The 21,338-nt window shown below is 44.1% G+C and overlaps 1 protein-coding gene across 2 annotated transcripts in view; it reads left to right on the forward strand.

Annotated features, from left to right (window-relative positions):
* Positions 1-272: 272 nt before the first annotated feature.
* NCOR1 (nuclear receptor corepressor 1) overlaps positions 273-21,338 on the forward strand; it is a 59,148-nt gene continuing 38,082 nt past the window's right edge. Inside the window, exons 1-6 of one of the 2 annotated variants that reach the window (XM_050322083.1) lie at positions 273-399; positions 13,849-14,026; positions 15,372-15,511; positions 17,618-17,813; positions 18,774-18,956; positions 20,851-20,964. In XM_050322083.1, the coding sequence (XP_050178040.1) occupies positions 13,919-14,026; positions 15,372-15,511; positions 17,618-17,813; positions 18,774-18,956; positions 20,851-20,964 (741 nt within the window). In that variant the 5' untranslated portion in view covers positions 273-399; positions 13,849-13,918. Of the gene's footprint in view, positions 400-842; positions 1,086-13,848; positions 14,027-15,371; positions 15,512-17,617; positions 17,814-18,773; positions 18,957-20,850; positions 20,965-21,338 lie in introns of those variants that run through there. The other variant, XM_050322082.1, reaches the window with a different exon arrangement.

Below are 21,338 nucleotides of genomic sequence, written 5' to 3' on the forward strand. Positions count from 1 at the left end.
GGCGGCCGCGCCCCCCCCCGGCCCCTCAGAGCGGGGGGGCAGCCCCGCCCCGCCGCACCGGCCCGCGGTCCTGGAAGGGGCATAGCACCCCGTCCTCTCACCACCGCGCTCCGTCGTGACTTTTCTCAGCCTGTCTCTTCCCGTGCACCGCCACAGGCCGGCGCGGCGGGAGGAAGGGGGGACCCGCCGCGTCCGGTGAAAGGCAGCGGGCGGCGGAGCGGCGGTTTGTTTGGTACCTGCCAGGACCCGGCGGGAGGGGGCGGAGCGCGCGGGGCCGGGGGAGGGGAGGCAAGATGGCGGCGGCGGCGGCGCTGAGGGTGAGGTGAGATCGCCGCGCCCGCCCAGCCTCGCCGGGACCCGCCGGCACCCGCCGCCCGGGCCGCCCCGCGCCGCGCCTCGGTAGCGCAGGGGGCCCCGCGAGGCGGCGCGAGGGGCAGCAGGACAGGCGCCTGCGCTGCGAGCAGCAGGAGGAGGAGGAGGAGGAGGAGGAGGAGGAGGAGGAGGAGGAGGAGGAGGAGGGGGAAGAGGCGGGGGCCCGGCCATCCCGTCCTCCTCACGGGCAGCGCTGCGGTCTCCGGGGAGCGCGCTGGGGCCGTGGGGGCCGTGTGGGAGCGGCCGGGGGTGTGAGGGGTGGGCGGGTCAGGGGCGCGGTGCCCGCGGGGGTTCCCCCCATTGGGGCGGTGGGAGCGCGGGGAGGCCCCGGGGGGCACGAGGGGCACGGAGGGGCGGCCCCGGCGGGGGAATTCTTGGAGAAATCCCGGAGCGTCGGTGCTGCTGGGTGTGCATCCTTGGGCGCTGTGCGGGGAGGAGAAGTGCGAGTTAAAAAAAAAAAAAAAAAAAAAAAAAAAAAAGGGCCAGATCTTCAAAAGCGGCCCCTCGGAGCGCGGTGCTTCCCCAGGATGTGCTGCGGCCGCTGCTCCGTGTCCGGGGAGCATCGCGGCCGCTGTCAGTGCTGGGGAGTTGTTGCTGATGCTGACGCTGAATTATTCATATGGGACCTGTAAACATCCCCGGCTCCTGTCATCTCCGGGCTGCTGCGGGGCACAATGGAAGTGGCTTTTTGCTAGAATTGTTCTGACTTGATGGTAAAGAACTTGCTGATTTTTTTTCTGTGCTTAACAAACCTGTGGGTTATCAAGTTGGTTGCAGTTAGACCAGGTTCTAGGTGGATGGGTGAGCTGTCAGTGTTGGGCTCAAGTGAGCGAGTGGATAGTCTGAACAATCTGTTGTTGTCCAAAACCTGCTTCTTCCTGTTTCACAGATACGATCTTAATAAGTCTGGTACCTTTTCCTGGCTCTAAATATTGGTGTAACCTTACACAGATTATTGCAGCGGGGATGTCTAGTCCCGAAGACTCGGTTTTGTGGCAGCATTATTGTATTATGCATTAATTTTAGGTATGGCCCTATGATTATGAGCTGTTAGAGCTCAGATGGGGATTTTTATCCTATACAGTATGATCTGGGAGGGAGAAAATAGTGCTGTTATTTAAAAAGCACATTGCTGTTGTGATAAGTGGGATGGCCACGGGCACAGTGCAAGTGCCTGGATAAGTGGACACAGTTGTGCCACTGCACACGAGGACTGTGCAGATCTGGTGCAGTTTTGCACTGGGATTTTATCCTGCAGAGTGTTGTTATTCCTGATTAACTAAACAACCTTGACATTTGGAAAGGAAGTCGGTGATATTCCAAGTGAATCTCTGGTTAGCTGAAATCTGGTGTCTCGCGTTGGGGGATGAAAGATCTTCGTGCTTATCCCAAGAATTCCAGAGTTCAGGGGGAACAAGCCAACAGCAGGGACCCTTTTTGCCAAAGCAGGGTTGATTTTTTTCTTGATGTGGCTTTTCTTTGTGATATAGGATATAGGCTGCTGAGGAGAAAAAAAAAGTTGTGTTGTGATTTATGTGCAGTATAATTTGCCTGTTTGAAATGTGTTCTTTGATACTGGTCACTAAAATAGCTCAATTTATTGCTGAAACTTGGGAAAGAGCAGTATTTTGGAATCTTCTTCCTAAGAGTTACCATGTGCATTTTTTAACATGTGGAGAGGATGTTATGAGTGTTTGCTTCCAAAAGTGTTACTTCTCTCTAGCTTGTTAATCATTGCATGAATCAATTAAAGTAACTCCTCAGACTGAAATTGTGAACACAGAGCCAGAGAATATTCACTTTTCTGCATTGTGCTGCTGCTGTTTTATTTTAAATACAGTTTGTCTCCTACAACCACTCAGTTGCTTCTTCTGTGCAGACACGTTATTCATTGTGATCAAAAAGGATCTGCAAAATGCTCTCAAAACCTGGGGTGAAAGTAGGGACAGACCCTAAAGCTCCTCTCAGTTTCCCCCCTCGAGTCCCTTCCCCAGTTCTTGTGCCTCTGTAACTTCACCTTTAGAGTTATTTCATTTCTCAGAATGAATGAGGGATGCTCACAGGGAGGGAGAGCTGCCTCTGCTCCTGCTGCTGTGAAATGCATGAAAGCAACTGAAAATCTTCTTCTGAGCAATACAGTCTATTTTTTTTTCCGTATTACGATCTTAATATTGGCATTTCATTTACTCATTCAAGGCTCTCAGCCAAAGTTTCGGTGAAATGTCTTATTCCTCTTCCTTTATAATTGCCTAGAAAATGATTTGAATGGAGGTTTTCTTGCAGGATTGCAAATACTATTTGCAGTTGCAGCGTGTGTAAATGCTTACCTCTAGGATTGTACCAGTTGTTGGAGCTGGAAGGGATCTGTTCCCCGTGCAGGTGCAGGGCAGCACAGAACCATCTCGAGAACAGACTTGTACCCAGACAGTGGTTTCATAATGCAAACAAACGTTTCCTGGATGCCACTCCTGAACTCTTCAAGTCATTTATGTTTTTTAGTCAAATCTGAATCAGTGTTCTGGGTGTCAGGTTGTTAACTGGACGTGGTACCTTCCCCCTCGACTGAAACTGGCCCAGATAAAAGTTGTGACCTGTGCAGGACCGCTGGCTGTAAATATTTACTTTGTGCTATTTCTAAATTATGCAAATAGCCAGGGGCATGCTGGATGTATCTTCCATCCCAGTTCCTCTCTCCTCCAACCATTCTCCATCTAGCAGTGATGTTTGGTGAGGTTCCCTTTCCCTTCTGTGCTGGGTCAGTGCTTACCCACCATCTGTCAAATCACAGCCTGGGCCTGCTGGGGCTCAGCTCACAGAGGGCTCAGTCTTACCTTGGGCTATGTTTCTTCCCAGTATCCTAAGAGAGATTCCCGTGTCCTTGCACAGCTCCAGAGCTAATCCACTCTGTAATGTTGCCACTCCCAGACTGGTTTGCTTGGCAGTATTTTTCTTCATGCTCTAGGAAGATGTTGCTCTCTGTGGTTTTGATGTCAGTGACTTCACCTGCTTATGATTGCAAAGGTTGTTGCAGAATTAAGATAGTGTGTTGGTACAAAGATGCCTCAGCCATCTCTGAAAAATCCCCTTGTTCATAACTTTCAGCAGTAGAAAACTTAGAAATGAGTTTTTAATGCAGACAGGTTACCTGGACAAAGTGTTGACCAGGACTTGAAAATTCCGTGCGTGTTGAGTGACTGCTCATGGGTAAAACTGAAAATGAAAATACAGTCAAAGTGATGGATGGGAAAGAACACTTAAAAATGAACAAGGATGAGGTTAAGCACAAAATATGCTTAAACTAATATGATGTTTCTTTAATGCCTCCCCTTGTGCCTTGTTCTGTGCTGCAGGGAAGGAGCATTTGGGTAATTCTCTTTCACATCCTCATGATGTCAGAGGACTCTTGTCCCATCCAGAGCTGGAAACAGCCACAGCACTCCCTGCTCCATGTCAAACCTCAGCTGGGCTTCCTGGGCAGAACCCGGGGCTGTTTGAAAAGCAAACGCTCTCCTGAATTAAAATACACGCAGGTTTCAAGGAACATGTCTAACAAATGTGAATATCAATCAGATTCCTGGCCTGTTTGTCAATGGCAGAGAGTTAAGCACACGTAAGTTCATGAGGAGTTCAAGTGCTGCTCAGTGAACCAGCCAGGTGTATTGTTACAGCTCAGCTGCACTCTTCACCTCCTTCATGGCATTTTGGGCAAAGCAAAAAGAAGGGGAATTAGTTCAAATCAAAAAATGGTGTGTGCACTGTAGAGTTTCATCTCAGGTTCACATTTTCCAGCTTTTGCTCTGGTTTTTATGCTGTCTGACATACTGGATTGACAGAGAAGGGGTGTCTGGAAGGTGGGGATAATCAGTGGAACTCCATGCTTTAGCTTTCTGGGAATGCTCTTCCCAGGACCTGTCCTGATAAATGTGGTCATTTCCATTATGGACATTATTTGTGTGGGTGCTGATGTTTCACGTGTAAATGGAGCTCAAACCTTGAAGTTCTGGGTTGTTTTTTTCACTCCAGATCTAAAGGATTCCTTATACCATTCCTAGGTCAAGATCTCCTCCATCCTATGCCTTTTTCTGACCTGGAGGCCGTTGTGTGAGTCCCAGCTGCAGTTACATTTTTATATATTGTTTCATTCCCTGGGAAGTCGAATATCCCAATCATAAATGTGGTAACAATAAACTTTGTTTCCAGAAGGCCCTGGTGCATTTCCTGTGGAATATCGGAATGGACCCAGGCACTGCTCTTAGATGCAGTTAAAAAAAATGTTATTTTAACCTTATTGTATTTTTAGTTAAAATCTAGACTTGGTTTTATCTGAACCCAGTCAACTGAGGAGAATTATGAGGCCGATACTTGGTTTGTCCTGAGCCTTTTTTATAGGATGTTTTCTCCTCCAATACCTCACAGTTTGTGGAGCTGTGGATTTAGTCAGTATGGATAAGCCAAGTTGTATTTCCTTTTCCAAACCAAAGCTGCTTTTAAAAGCTGCCACTACAGAGATGCTTTTGATAATCAGTGAACTACAAGAAGAGGCTGGAAACTTGAAATGACCACATAATTTCTTGCATGTTAGATGATGTCAAAAGCAGTTCTACCTGCAGATGGATCAACAGTGGAGGAATAATTCATGTGCAGAAGCTGTTTTTGATGTGCCTGTGCTTTCAGTCCAAAAAGGAGAAGAAAACTTGTTTTAAGAGAATATTTCATGCCCAGTGTGAGATATCCTGGTTATTTCCAAATCACAGATGAAACAGGAGAAAAAAGGTGAATTGGAGGGAACCTCAGGGAGTTGTTGGACACTGACTGGTGAGTGAGGATGGGATGCTGGGGAAGGTTGTTGCAGTTTTTGTCACTGTGGTTTGTGTAGCATCTCCTGAGCCTCTTGCCTACTGCAGGCAGGGACACTGGAGGGTGCCTGGGTTGGTTTCTGTCTCTCTGTTCAGGTTTGAGGGTGAAGTTTGAATGCTCCAGTTGATGTTTCATAACCAGTTGAATCACCTGTGGCAAGGATTAGGAGTAAGGTAGATATCTGGAGTTGGGAACTGCTGGAGTTACCTCAGGAAAAAGATGTCTCCCTTTGGGAATGAGAGTCCTTGCTTGTGTTTTTGTCCTGTTTGGGCTTTGTAGGGTTTGCTTTGGACAGTCAGTTCTGGAGATTTGGATTCTTTGGCTCATGAATTTTTCTTGTGGTGCATGTTAACTGTGTGCTATTTGCCATATTGGGACAACCAGGAATCTGGTGTTCCTTGGGAAAACCAAAATAAGTTCTAAATGTCTTTAGGAAACAAGCTCTCTGTGTTTCTGTGATACGCTTTTAAAACCAGAAAGCCTTGTAAGGTTTGTACCCTCCTTGGGTTGAAGTCATCGCTCAGTGGTATTTTTAGTCAAGGAAATGTCTACATCCTTGATTTCCACTTCTGAATGGAGAACTTCCTCCTACCTCCTTTGGCTGGTTGGGTGTTATTGTGACCCTCCTTGGCAGAGGGAGCTGGGCAGGCTCCTTGGCAGGCAGTGAGAGCTGTTCCTCCATGGAACCCAGAGGAGGTTTCCTCCCCCAGAAATTCCGTGTATCCCAGTGTGTTAACTGGTGATGGAAATACGTGCTCTGGTTGGAAATGGATGTGCTCAGCACCCCTCTTTTTTTGGGTGAGGCAAGTGGGTGATTAGAAACTTCCTCAAAATGTCAGTGTGATCTTCGCTTTTCCTGTGATGTTCCCCATCTAGAGCAGCAGAGCTGTGTGTGGTGGACAGCCTGGCTCTTGATATCATGTATTAACCACTGTTCTTCAAGATCATAAATTACAGGAGGGATTAAAATAGAATTTCCTGGAGGAGAGTCCCTTGTCAGCTGAATTTGATCGACCCCGTTTTGGTAGAGCCCAAATTCTGTTTGTATTTGTAGTTACCTCACAGGAGAGGGAGAGAAACTTGAAGATGAGACGTAACAATGTGAGCCTGAGATCTGGCAGCAGTTTGGTTATAAATTACATATTTAAGTATACAACCAATATTCACTTTTGGAATGGCAACAAAAAAAGGTTTAAATGACTCTTTAATATTTAATGTTCCAAAAGCTATTACTTAAGTACTTTAAGGACTTGGTAGTCTGTTAATAGGACTATATTTCCTATTAAAATATGAAGTATAAAATAGTTTAGTGTTTTGGCTCTTCTGATGGAGATGGAAAAGTCTTCTCAGTATAGAGTAACTGTGACATCTTGAACTGACAACTGTGAAGCTCCTTGAATTCTGTCATGTCTGTAATTGGCTAAATTAAAGTTTGCTGTGCTTGCATGTCATGTAGAACATGTCAGGCACTGTAGAGCATTGTGAGGTAATGCTTGGGATGTTCAGAAATGAGATTATATTGTACACTGATGGAAATCTCATGTGAAAAGGGTCAAATTCAGATGTTTGGGCTTTTCTTGATATTTTTTTTCCTAATACTCCCATTTTTGTATTTATGGCTTGCTGTATATTAATTATTAATGGAGAGAGTGTTGTTTAGTGTTGGCAGTAAAACACGGCCTTACAGGTGTAACTTTTTTCCTGTATTTTTAGCAGGGATAGAAATAGCAAATTTTGCATCAATGACCTTGTGAGTAGAGGGGGTGCAACTGTGTGAGATGAAAGTCCTTGGGAATTTGTGGGGTATTTTACGTGTCTGTCACAGGAGAAGAAAAGGCATTTGCACATGTGGAATTGTCATGGAAAATTCCATAGTTTTAGTTCTTCTCGATTTGGAGCAAATCTGTTCATTGTTTCCATTCACTCCAAGAGCATGTGCCCATGTGCTTTGACTGCAAGCTTTGGAGTATTCTGCAACATCAGTCTGAGCAACAAAGAGTGAAAAAAAGATGAAAGGAAGTGTGGAAGAGGTCCTGAGCTTTGAGGATGATGTATGTGTTCTGCAAAAATGGGAAGCACAGTGCTCTGGAACCCATTTAAATGGCCTTTATTAAATTGTCTTTAATTTCAGTGCTGACCTATTAACATTTTTTTTGTACTATGCAACAGAATTTTTCATCTTTTGCAGGGTATGCCCAGCAGATTTTCGTACTTTGAAGCTCATCTGTAAGCTTGGGTATTGTAGCTGGAATACACTTCCTTCAGGTCTTGTTTTAAAGCACAAAATATTCTTAAATCTGCTCAGGCATCAACCTTCTGATAGATTCTTGAATGAAAACCCTCTATCTTTTAGGATTGTCCTGCCTATTGATCTTGAAGCCGATTTTCTCACTTACCCTTCCATCCTACAATACTCTGCAGAGTTTTGTATGGTCACACTTGAAGGGTTGAACCCAAACTTCTCTTCTTTGTCACTAAATTGTGTCCTGTGAATAAGTGTCATGTGGCTTTGCTGAGAGCTGGGCATGGAGGAGTGACTGGAGGACCGAGAGCTGCTCTGGGAGTTCTGGTGCTTCTTTAGTGAAGGCTCCTCAACTGCTCAGTCAGTCTGAGCTTGCAGGAGTGCCATTAACGTTCTGGCCACTGCAGTCGTAGTTGTTAAGTGATACTTAGCCTTGTACTGTGCCTATTAGTTTGAATAAATAACTTTTTATGTGGAAGTTGGGCCCATTAACCTATTTTTAGCAATCTGTCAGTATTTACTTTTCTAAGGCATATCCCCAGGATGCAAAGTTGATGTTTTCGCTTGAGCGTTTGAACAGATTAATGATTATCTGGTGAAATGAAAACACTACCAGGAAGATTTGTTTTGCAAATCTGGCAATACACTGAAGGGTTTTGCTTATGTGACTCTGGACTTGTAATTTTGTGTTGTTGAAATGTTGTGTCTCGGAGGAACAGACGCTGGTCTGTAATGAAATCGAGTGGTTTAATAGGGTTGGTCCTCAAATACGGCCTGGTTTTGGTTTTTTCCGTGAGGTACTTCCATTACCTTTTTATGAAGTGAAATCACAGAAATAATTATTCACAAGTATTGTTATGGTGCTTTGGATAAAGCCTTTCCTACCACTGCTGAAACACTCCCTCCACTCCTCATTTTCTCGCCAGAGTAAACTTTGAATGAATATCCCTGAATTAATTTTGTGCTTCGTTGTCGATCCCCTGTGTAAGGCAGAGCCTGCCCAGCTCTGCCACAGGTTGGTTACATCACAGCTCAATTCACTGAAGCTGCTGATTTAAAAACAAAATCCCCCAACTCTGTTTAGACTATAATCTCATTCTTTGCACTCTTTATATCACACTTAGTTTGCTCAAAAACAAGATGAGGAAAATTCCCAGAAGGATGTGAAATTTAATTAGCGAGTGTTGGTTAAGTACTTCAATATGGCACGAAAATTACTGTGAATGCAAAAGTGTCAGCTTGTTTTGGGTAGCTGAAGAAAAATCGAGGCTACCCACGAGGCTGGCCTTTTATCCACGAGGGTGAGTGGTTGGAGCCGGGATCTTCCAGCGAGCAGGGCCGTGGTTCCACGGACACCGAGTGGGTGACTCCCCTCCCACCAGGGTCCTGCCCCTCCCTCCAGCTGTGGGACCTGTGGCCACGCGCTGAACGCTTTGGGGGAACTGGCCCAGCTAAAAATAGGCCGGGTTTGTAACCTGCTGTGTTTTTCCAAGGGAAGAGCTGCTGCTTTTCTCTGGCTTTTGCCTCCTCCGAGTGCTGCAAGACTCGAGTCTTATTTCTGATTCAGACATTAACTGTTTCCTGGGGAGTCTGACAGATTTCTTAACCTTTCTGTGACTCATTTTCCCACGTGTGTGCTGAAGATAGTACGGACTTCTGCTTCTTTCTGAAGCATTCTGAGTTCTGGGGATGGAGCTGAAATGACACTCTGATTGTTGCCATTATAATATCCAGCTCCAAATTATTTCTAACTTGTTCAAAATTCCCTGCATATGGTAAATGTAAGTGGGAACAGTAGCTTTTAAGGGGAATTCTGAATTGGATCTGTTCAGTCGTTTGAGCCAAAGAGAGAAGTATCCTCATACCTTTAGAAATAAACATTGTTAAATCATTTCCTTGCTTGAGAAGCTCAGATTAACACCAGGCCAAGTATCTCTTCACAGTTCCTGAAACTGTTACTCTTGTCACTGCTTTTTCTCAGCGAGGTATCTTCAGACTTAGCTGTTTGCTTTGTGATTCTTTGCTCTGACTTGTCCTGTAGTTTGTATTTTCTTTTAGTATTATCCATTTGATGCTGCTGGATTTCCCCATCTTTTACCTTACATGTTTTACCACCGAGTCTGTGAGTGTCAGAGAAATGGGACATTAGAGCACAGTGTCTGGGTTCTGAACTGCAAAACAAGAAATATTTCTTTCTACCCTTTCTCATTGTCAGTGTTTGGTGGGACAGACAATTTGCCAGCCCAGTTGGCAGCTGTGTGAAAGTATTCACGACCCATCTTTATCTTTGGGAGACATGTGAGGCAGAATTCCAAAGTCTGTAACAGCCCCTGTAAATGTTTATATGAGAAACCTCTGAAATTTGCCGAGCAACTTGAAAAGATATAAAAATACTTGTCTGAAAAATAGGACCTTGCTGTCATTGACTGAGCAGAGTTGGAAGCTGATTCCTGGTGATGTAATTTGTCGGGGTGCTGAAAAGGAAGGTGAGCAGCCTCTGTTCTGACAGAGGAGAGGGAACCAGAGCAAGGATCAGAGAGGCAGGGAGAGTTAATAAATAGCGAGGAACTTTAAAGGAGGATTCTGGTTGGATTTGGGTAGAGCAGGACGAGGTTTGTCATGACTGATGAAAGGACACAGCCGGCAGGAGAGCCCGGATGAGGTTGTTTACAGTCTACACACACAGCTCCAGTTTTATGCAAAAGGATGGCTGTATTTAAACATAATGGGGATGTATGGAACTTGGAGAGGTTACAGCAGGAAGCTGGCATTGCCCTCACTGACCAAGGAGTGGATTGATGAAGAATAATCTGTGTCTGCTGCAGACACGGGAGCAGATGCTGAAGGGAGAGGCAGATGCTTTTACATGTCAGGTCATGAGGTTGCCTGCAGAGAAATGAGAGCTGAAGTCAAGTACTTACATCCACAAATGCAGAATTAAGGTAGTAAGACAGGGAGAGATGAGCAGAATATTGATGGTAATTCTATTGGCAGATATCAGCAAAAAATTCACCCCCCTCCCCCCAGTATGGCAGAGAGGATAAACAAGCTCCTGCTGTAGGAGCCTGGGAGATAAAGGGGGGACTGCAGGGAGGTCAGATCAGGAGAGTGTGCAGGCACGTGGATGTGTCTGTAACAGGAAAAGGAGGCTTAGAGGGAGGGAATATTGTACTGGAGTGTCACTTGATGTGCTGGACTACAGTGGGGATTTTGTCTGGAAAGAAATGAGATCCTACACAGGATCCCCATCCTTCAGTTCCCTGCACACCTGCTCATTGCCAATATGTGAGCACATGTTTGCCTCTACTGTTACCCCTTTATCTGTGCTGCTGTTGTGCCAGTTCCCTCAGGGAGGAAGAGGAATGCACCCCCACCATTGACAACTTCATGTTTTCTTTTTGTTTCTCTCTCTGCACTTCTCACCTCTCATACTGACCACGATTGTCGTCTCGAATGCTGCTTGTTGCCTTCCTCTGTTGGCAACTTTTCTTTGCTTGCCTTCAGAAACTTTGAACATGATCCCATTTGCAGTTCTCAGGAGGAAGGTCAGCAGACTCGGCATTTTCCTGTGTATTTGTGTAAAACTTGTAAGTTATGAGGGGGTTTAAGTTGTTATGAGAGGGATTAAGTTAACATTGGTAGATGAATGAAGGATGTTCTTGCTTGTGCTCCATGGCCCCTTCCTGCCCCTCATCTTTCCACCTCCAGCACAGAATCTGGAGAGATGGGCAGGGTCTCTCACTGCAGTTGGTTGTGGAAGCTTCGATATCAGTGAAGGTTTCCAGATGAACAGTTGTGACACAAACCCACCACTCTGTACACTTCAGTTCTTGTGCGTGGAGAAATGGCCTTTATAGCATCACAGAAAGTGAGAGTGGAGTGAACCTTCAGCACCTGGGTTAATGATCAACTCGTGGGCTTGACTGAATATTGAGAAAATAAGGAGCAGATGTAACTTGAGTGAGAGAGACCAGAAAGGACCTTGAATCCTGCAGTAGTTGGGTTGTATTTGTGTGTGGTTTTCAAGTGGTTGCTTTCCTGATCCCCTCTGCATCCATTAAGAAATCTTAAACAGAAAAGCTCTGACTCAGGGAATCTCTGAGCCACAGGCTGTGTCTTGGAAGCCACTAGAAAGAAGGCTGGAGAGTTTGCTGGAAAAATACTGGTATGTGCTCCCTAAATGCTTTCTGCTGGCCCGGCAGGCACGGCACAGTGGGCTGGGGGAGCTTTGCTCACATCCAGCATTACTGGCTTTATTCCTCACTAAAGCTTTTGAGGTGGAGCAGATATATGTAAATATATCATATATACACGTCTGTATATATATAATATATATAAATATATATTATTTATATATGCATGTAAAAAATTATAAAATCCAGTTAGTCGCCTGCCATATATTTATGAAAACTGCACATGAAGTGGGTGAGGGAGCACAGGTTGGGACATCAGGAGTTCATCAACCTCAGATTTGTACTTTAATAACCTTAAATTCTTTGAGCATCTCTATACCATGGAGCCACTTGTTCAGTTAATGATAAATGCTCACCAGCCTGTGACAGGGGTAGTTGTCACATCAGCAAACACTTGATTGAGCTGACAGCTCTGTGCCATAGTTTTAATTTCTGAGAAAGTCCATGCAAGAAAGAGAAATCCAAGGTTTTCTTTTTGCTGTAGCTGGGCCTTAGGAGTACACTGGAGTGTTCAGGCTTGCCTTGCAGCTCTCACAGTGTCTGTTGGCTTTCTGACACTGTTCCTTGATTAAATGGAAAGCACATGACTCAGACCCATCAGACCATCACACAGTGAAGCTGCACTGTAAGGAAGGCAGTGTGAATGATGGAGCATAATAAATGTTAATGGGGAAGAATTCTGTGAGAGCTTGTCACTTGGATATGAATTATAGGTACTATAATAGATGTATAGGTACTATAAAGCACACAACTAGTGATCTTGGGTATTGCTTTGATTGAGAAACTGTTGTTTTTTCTTTGATTTTTCATATCTGAAAATCAGGTTAAAGAGTTAAATCTGTCTCGTTATTCTGATAGCTCAACATGTAAAGTTTTGTTTGATGGAGAATTAGGAGGGAAAAAAACCCAAACAACCAGAACAGGAATGATGAAGTGTGTCAGATATACTTTAGGTCTATATGTGTAGCTTGCTGTGTCTGATCCTTTCCTGAGCTGATTTTGTCTATTGACTGTTGATGGAAAATGCAGTTCAGAAGTGTGAGTTTACAGGTGATGTTTGTGAAAGGTTGCAGATTTCTGTGCTTTGAAATGTTAGCCATTGAGGAGGGGGGTCAACAGTTACCTATTTGAAGGTCTGATGTATCTGCTGGGCTCTGGACAAGAGCTTGAGAATTTGCTCCAGCTCTGATAGAATTCTGTGTTTAATACATAGCCTCCAAGGATTGCATCTTCCGAGCTATCAGAGAGAAATACTTTCTATTTAAAATACATTTATGTCCCACTTTTTGCTTAGGGCCACAATTTACCTGCTCAAAGCACTGATGGAGTTGCAGGGTTTAATCAATGTATTTGGGCCTTCAGCAGCTGAAACCACACCCCAGCCTCAGGCACGCTCTGACTTTGATAATGAGCTTGTCTGGATTTTTGCAGTGTTTAAAATCTCCCCCAGTCAATTGGCAGTTCAGTGTTTGCTCACCTGTAGCTGGACAGTGCAGCAGAGGCAAAGGAGTCATTGATTGTCAGCTAAGTAGGATTGTTTTAAGACTTCCCGGTGTGTTCAGTGTCTGACGTCCTGGATGAGACAAACTAGGCTGGCAGTTGAAGCAGAGCTGCTTTTCTGCTTTGTAATTGCCTTTTCTACCAACCACTTCAGTACAGGTGCTGTTAGATGGTGATGGTGTGTAGGGCCTGACTCATCCACCGTGGTTCAGTGAGCCACAGGTGACACTGAGGGAAGCAGCTCTAACATTGCCTGGATCTGAAAGGAAGAAACTGTTCAGAGAACCCAAAAACTCTGCAGAAGAAATGAAAGTGAATTTTGTGTTGTGGAGAAGAAATTTACTGTAAATGAAGAGTCCAACTGTAGGCTATTAAACCCTCTTCAACATTTATTTAAAGTGACCTACTTTTCTTTTAAAATCCTCCTAATTCAACTGGTAACTGGTAAAATGATGTATTCCGACAATATAATCCTCAAATCTTTGTGTAGACAATGCTGACATGTCTCATTTTGAGCCCATTTAGGACCCGTTAACATGCTTCAGACTGGAGTAACCTATTAAATAAATACATCAGGAAAAAGCTTTTACTGGTAATGCTTGTTTTGCTTAGGTGACTATGGCTGTAATGTATTGGGAGTACATCTGGTACTTCAGTGCTTATCAGCGATCTTTTTTCCTTTAGGCGGTTTCCTAGAAACATGATTGCTTGCTGGGCTTGATCTCACAGCTTTGTGGAGACTTCTTCCCTGATAATGTCAAGTTCAGGCTACCCTCCGAACCAAGGAGCATTCAGCACGGAGCAGAGCCGCTACCCCCCTCACTCTGTGCAGTACACCTTCCCCGGCAGCCGGCACCAGCAGGTAAGGGACAGGACTTGAGGCTCACACGGGCAGAATTCAGGTGTTTGCTGGGCCAAAGAGCATTATTTTGGTTTTTTTTAAACTAATATAACACAAGTCACTCGTATTTGGAAACAGTGGAGTGGCACATCAGTGTGACGCTGGGGAGAGCTGCTGCCAGGCTTCTTACAGAAATATTTACAGGCTGGGTTGGTTTGGTTTGCTCTCCTTTTTTTTCTAAAGCACTGCATTTTGCTTCTTCAAGGTTAGATATGTATCTGCTTTTTTAAATACAAACTTCCTGGTTTCATCATCTGCTTTCTCATGCTTCTATCATTACTTTCTCCCTTTTGAATAAATTCAGTAGGGACTGTGCTCATAAACTTTTGTTGCAGTATTGGGCTGGATTCTCTGCGAGTCCAATCTGGTACTTGTCAAAACTGTGTGCAAGGTGGAGAATGTGTAACAACTTGTGTTACACTGATTTTTATTTTAATTTTTTTGTGTGAAGCAGCTGCACTGGTGCTTCCAGCTGTGTTCTGCTGGCCAGAGTGGGAGTAATGGATTTTTAAGGATATCCTACTTGGTCATTTGTGCTGAGCATTTATTCTCCCATCCTGTGCTCTGTGGCATGGTGGGCTGGGGAGGACCAGCTGTTGGCTTTACAACAGTTCAGGTTTCCCTTGTTTTAATGAAATTCTCCTCCTCCTACAGCCACTTTAGATGGTTTATTCTACTTACATGGTTTGCAAGAGGAAATTCAAGAACTGGAGCTTTTTGGCTTCATGGTTATTTTTAGATAATTTATATAAACTAAATTTTATGGGTAATGATCTATTACACATCTTGTAGAGCCTTTCCTTTTTAATGCCAGCTGCATATAATTTTTAAAAGTGAGTATATACAAGGAAATTGTCTTGTACCTCACTTTGTACATTGCATCAACTGGAAGATGCATGTCATTTGACTCTCAATCCTAATTAATAATGTCTGATGTAACAATGTCTTGAGGTGATAACAGAAGAAATTGCCTCGAGGTTGCTGAAATATATTCCTGTTTTACCACTGTGCAGTCGGATGTGCAAAACTTGATTTTAAAGGGTATTTTTTAGAGGATATTCATCTGCTGCTGACTCATTTGTGTTTTGTTGGAAGTTGTTAATGTGTTAGGTGGAATTCTTAGTGTAAGTATTTAGCCTGTTTAAAACATTTAAAACTTTAGAACTGCCGTGTGCAAACCCTGTTTTTTGGGCTGGAATGAGACTCGGTCGATCTGGTGTTGGTCTGTCTTTAACACCTTCAGAAATGGTCACGGTCCTGTGTCCACTTTTGTTCTCACTAACCCAGGAGTGTGTGTTCCCTTCAGGAATTTGCGGTTCCCGATTACCGTTCCTCCCACCTGGAAGTCAGTCAGGCCACCCAGCTCTTGCAGCAGCAGCAGCAGCAGCAGCAGCAGCTTCGGCGCCGGCCTTCCCTGCTCTCCGAGTTCCACCCGGGCTCTGACAGGTGAGGGGCTGCTCTGGGAGTGTCTAAACACCAACCTCCTCAGAGCCAGTGCTTTCTGCTTTTTAAACAGAGAGGTTTGTCGGGTTGCACAGTTTTGATCTCAGTGCCTGACTCTCATTGGTGCTCCCCTGCTGTGGGAGTGGTGGAGCTGTTGTGTAATTCCTGGCTCCCTCCGGCTCAACTGATACCTTTGTTTCTCAGACAGGAAGTGACAGTGCTTCACTTTCCCACACCGCTCCTGACAGCACTGTCTGGAAACTTCGGACAGTCCCAATGTTTTAATGCTGCTTGGGCTGAAAGTGTGTCGAGTTTGTACCTCTGGATAGTTTAATTTTGCTAAGCAGAAGCAACAAGTGCAGGAGCTGTTGCAGTGTGATTATCACCTGTTCTGCTTCCTCAGTTAGTCCTGGTTGTTCAACAGATGGTGTCTGTGTGGCTGGGCAAGTATGGAACAACAGAGCTAATGGGGTTTGGGAGTTGTAAGAATTGTGAGACTCTGAGATGTGGCACTAAATGGACTTCTAGGCACTGAGAACTGAATCAGTGTACACTGCTTTTAGCAGGCCACTTGAGTGTCAGATCATTTGTTCTAAGTGCCCTTTTTGTCAGTCTCATGGACCATTCCTGTCTCATGGAAGGAGATGAGACTGATGTGGGGCCAGCAGGTTAACTGAGGACACGTGGAGTGGACAGCTACAGTCAATCATGGGTTGTAATTTGCTTTCACTTTGGTAATATCTTCCTTCTCAGTGCAGTGGGTCATTTCACAGCGGGTATTGAGGAATGTTCCATGTGCATCATCACTGCTGTACTGCTGGTAGGTTCAAGGCAGTTTTCAGACAGAGTGAGTATATGCTTGAAGAATATTGAATGCACTCTGAACATCAAATTTGAAGATTAAAAACCCACTACAGATTAGAATGATATTAACTGGAGTGCAGTAAGTTAGCAATGTGTTAGGAGTATGCTTCTGTTTAGAGGAGAGGTGAAAATGTGATTTATGCACTCAGTTCTTAAGTGTATTAGTGTGCTGATGTGCAGTTGTAAGCACGTGTTACTGCCTGTAACAACCTCTTTTTTTCTTGCACTCACTGCTTGTAAAAGCCTCTTTTTACCTTGGACTCTCAGTAAGTGCATCTGTAGGAGCAACTTTATATGCTGGGTTAGTGCTCACAGTTTATTTTGGCTATAACTGGCTGATCTGACTCTGAACAAATACCCACGATGAATGTTATGTAAACACTGGACTGGCTTAAAATCTCATTAGGATATTCCCCGAAATAACTCGGTGATAGTGAAATCTGGGGCTTGCACATTGCCTTCATCTCGTGTCAGCAAAATGTCACCAAGGCTCTGGTTTAATGCTGAGAATCGGGGCAGCTTTTCGAGTTCTCCAGACTCGAGTTTATGGCAGCAGTAAATCACCTCCTCAGACTGTAAATTTGTAAGAGCTTCTTTGGGCTGCAGGAAGCTGCTGTCATCTCTTCAGTGGCACTTCATGGGAAGCACATGAGGCTCTTGTGTGGCCATCCTGTGCATTGCACTGTGAAGCAGCGAGTGATGCTGTTCTTGGGCATTTTTCTGAGGAGGAGCCTTCAAATGACTCATGAGTTGAATCAATGAGTTTCTGTCATATAGTAGCATTTTCGTGGAGCTCGAGTTCCAAACAGATTCACAGCTCATCCCAAGGGTTCTCTGTGCATTTAAAAATGATTTGACTGCAAAATTGAAATAATGGAGCTGTTGTGGCCATCTTCAGTGGAAGATAGTGCTGAATTTTTCTCACGGATTTTTGTTTTTCGGGTGTTTGTAATTTGAATCAGAGCTTTGATTTGAACAATCTCACTGTAGCAGTGCTGAGTTCTTTAAGGATTTGTAATGGTAGGAGTGCCTTTAAACAGTCTTTTAAAGATACGAGTTCACTTCCTCGTTTCCAGTGGATCTTAACTATTGCATTTTTGAAGATCATACTTAAAAACATTTATCTGTTTAGAAGGAGCATCACTGAACTGAATCTCCTGTAGTTTGGAAAGGGCTGAGGAACACCAAATACTTTTCTTGCACCAAAAATATATATTTTAATGGTTTATCTCTTCTGTGTGTTAGGCCTCAGGAAAGGAGAACTGGATATGAACAGCAATTTCATCCAGGCCCATCTCAGACAGATCATGATTCACTGGAATCGAAGCGACCACGTCTCGAACAAGTCTCGGATTCCCATTTTCAGCGTGTCAGTGCAGCTACTGTCTTGCCTTTAGTACATCCTCTGCAGGAAGGGCTGAGATCTGCAGATATCAAGAAGGTAAAGCCACTTTCTGTGCTGATGGTGAAGGTGTAATTTTCTGTGCTTTTTGATTTGTTTTGGTTCTTTCTTTAATCCCAGAATTTTGCTTGTGCACGTTATCAGAAGCTGTGATTGTGAGTCAGTGTTACTGGTTTTGTACAGTCTGCATCAAACACTTTACAGAGACTGGAATTCGGAGTTGCCACTACTCTCTGAAGTCACTCAAACCTCAGTTGTAAAATGATTAGAGCATAGTGCATGAAATATTTCTGGTTTTCAGTTGAAAGCTGCTGGCAAATGCATACAAGTCCATTTTTTTCTGTAATTAACATTTGTATTGACTAGTCAAAATACTTCCTTCCACCCCCTTTTCCCTTTTAAGCATTTGAAATGAGTCTGCTTATTTACATAACACTAATTATACTTGTCACTGTCTCATTTTGGGTAAATCTAGGACAATCCATTTTGGGGTGGATATTTTCTAGTGTAGATACTGCATATTAGAGCTAAGTTCAAGAGAACTTCCCATTTATAGCCACAACTAACTCCAGATGTGCTTTATCAAACTGGTCATGGTTATCTGCAAGAATATCCTCATCAGTTTATGAGGTTATTGAGGAGTGGCTCTTAAGTAACCCTGCCTTTAAAAATAAAAGTTACTGTTTTCATTTATGAAGATATATTTTTAAAAGGGAGACATTTTAATCTTCTTTTGCTTCCAAGGTAAATGTTGCAGTGTGGTGTTTTTTTTTTTTTAAAGGTGGACTTTGGAATTACAGTGTCATAAATGGGCTGTCAGTTAATTCTAAGATATTTAGTGCATTATTAAAACTTTCACTTGGCTTCTTAACAGAGACGTAGATAACTGGAAATTGTTGGTAATTCCTGGGTGCGGGTTTGGTTACTGAGCACTCACTCCCATGTTATCATCTGACTGATTTTTCCCGATTTCCTCCCCTATCTCCTGTCCCATGGAAGGACCCAGCTTTTGGCGGGAAGCATGAGGGACCATCTTCTCCAATTTCTGGTCAGCCTTGTGGGGAGGACCAAAATGCTTCACCTTCTAAGCTGTCCAAGGAAGAACTGATCCAGAGCATGGACCGTGTAGATCGTGAGATTGCGAAGGTTGAACAGCAAATCCTCAAACTGAAGAAGAAGCAAGTAAGCATAGCAGAGCTACCAACTGCTGGTGGTGTCTGCCAGTGCAAAAGGTGTGGGAAAACTTCATTTGGTGGTGGTGAATTTTGTGGTTACAGTGAACCAAATGAAGGAGGTGGAAAGGGAAGGTTATGAACGTGCACGATTTTGCTGTCTTGAATAAGTCGGACATCGTGCAGTTTTAGACATTTTTTGAAAGCAGGAGAAAGCCACACAGGAACACCAGCAATAGATGGGGTTATGTTTGAAACTGCTGGGAGATGACTAGTGGAACAAGGGCACTGTGACTGTAATTTCAGCTTCAGAGCTGCCTGCTGGCTGAGGGGAGGATATCACCTTTCTTCCTTCGCAGTCTGGGCAAGGGGACAATCCCTTCCCTGCACCTCCAAAACCAGAGCTTGTACATAAGTCCCTGGATCATCTGCTTTCACAGGAGCAAGAGATCCTAACATCTGGAGCTAAGGTCAGCCATGGGGGAAGTGTAGCAGGAGGGCTGTGAATAAACACGGAAGAGCAGAGAAGTTAAGGAAGAAATACCACTTTTTTTTTTTTTTTTTGTATGGTCTTGACTGTGCTTTGCATCAGAGAACTGCACTTCAGCCATTGCAAGCAAAGGAAATATTTGCTGGCAGTAGTTGTTGCCTTCCCAGTAGCTGTTGTGGCCAAGTAAACCCACCCTTCAATCAAGGCATCTGTTATTCATTGACAAAAACAAAGTCCTTGTTTCCTTTTCCTTCTCTGACTTCCAAAGATGCAGATAGAAATAGTGCCAGCTTTACTTTTTTGTCTGCAGTGTGAACTCTGGAGGAAATGAGAGTTATGCTGTAGGATTTGTTAACTTGTAGGTCCAGGATAACAAAAAGGCAGCTCTGGAGAGCTGTGTGTTTTTATGGTCTGGAAGCATTTAATTATGTCTGAATTGTAATGACCTCTAAAGTGACCTCCAGCAGAAAAACCAAAAAAATGATGTCAATGAGAACCTGTCTGCGTGTTAACGATGCTTATCTTTTTGTTTGCTCACTTTCCCACAACATCAGCAAGTGCATCTCATCTCTGAAGGTTCATTTGTGCACATTTGTACATGATTTGACTTTAAAAGCATTACATGTCTTGTGGCATTCTGCTCAAATGGTAGGGTTTGAGTTCTTAGGCAGCCTTAGAGCACATCCTGGCCAGGACTGGGGCAGGAGGCACCCCTGGAGTCAGGAGTTCTTTGCTGTGTGTTTGGGGCAGGTGTGGGTGAAGGATATTTAAAAAAATGAAGACCTTGCTGAACCAGATTTATTTGGTGTGGAAGTAAATCACAGCAGTGCAGGAGCTGGGAAAGTATTTCAGAGTGGGTTTTTGCTGTTGGTAGTTTTTTGCTTGTTTGGTATTGTAGCAGTCTTGGAACTTTAATGCCTGTGGAGTGGTTTATTTTTGCTGTGAAGTACATTTAGAATTATGTTCTCTGTGGAGTGTTAGAAGGACTTTTGTACCTTTTTGAACAAAAAGACAGTAGTAATGATGGCACTTGAACATCTGCAAGGTAGAAAGGCAGCTCTGTGTCTTATTTTCTCTGTGAGAGGGCAGGTCTGGTGCAGCCATTCTCCAAAGTTGGTATTTTTGCCAGAAGTTAATAATGATAAATTACAAAGTGATATTTGCTTTAAATGTCAGGCTGAAACAAGTCTGGTGAGTCTTGTAAACAGTTAATTTGGGTTACCAACAGTACAAAAAATAGCCTTGTTATCATCCCTCTGGGCATTTAAACCATTTCATTCATTCCTTGGGAGTGAGAAGCCGAAGGAAGGGGCCGTGCTAACTGTTGATCAGATGCATATTTTACCTCTGCTGACTAATTACTGGTGGGGGTGACGGGGTTTGGATGGCTGATTCCCTTTCTTTGGTCTCTTAGCAACAACTTGAAGAAGAAGCTGCTAAGCCTCCTGAGCCAGAGAGGCCCGTGTCCCCTCCTCCCGTGGAACAGAAGCACCGCAGCATCGTCCAGATCATTTACGATGAGAACCGGGTGAGTGGCCTTGGCCGCTCGCTGAGCGTGCCTGGGGCTGACCCCGAGGGCTGCACTTCATTGGGCCTTCATTCACTCCCCTGGGGCCAGTTCTGCTTCTTGTGTGTCATTGACTTGCCCACCCTTCTTTTAATGTTCATTTACTTCTTTAAGTGAAAGACACTCGCATGAGATTCTGATTCTTGATCACAGGATCCTTCCATTTTCCAAGGGTCTCATCCTTGGACCCCTGTGCTGAGATAGATACAGATATAAAGATAAACATCTAAATATGTTTCTAAGTGTGTGTAGGTATGAAAAATGCTTCAGAAATTTATCTTGAATTCTCTGTTCCTCACATCAAGCTCACAAGCTTGGCTGAAGACTCTATGTTT

Source organism: Myiozetetes cayanensis, unplaced genomic scaffold (assembly GCF_022539395.1).
Source record: "Myiozetetes cayanensis isolate MyiCay16 unplaced genomic scaffold, myiCay2020 scf27, whole genome shotgun sequence".
Taxonomy (NCBI): Eukaryota; Metazoa; Chordata; class Aves; order Passeriformes; family Tyrannidae; genus Myiozetetes; species Myiozetetes cayanensis.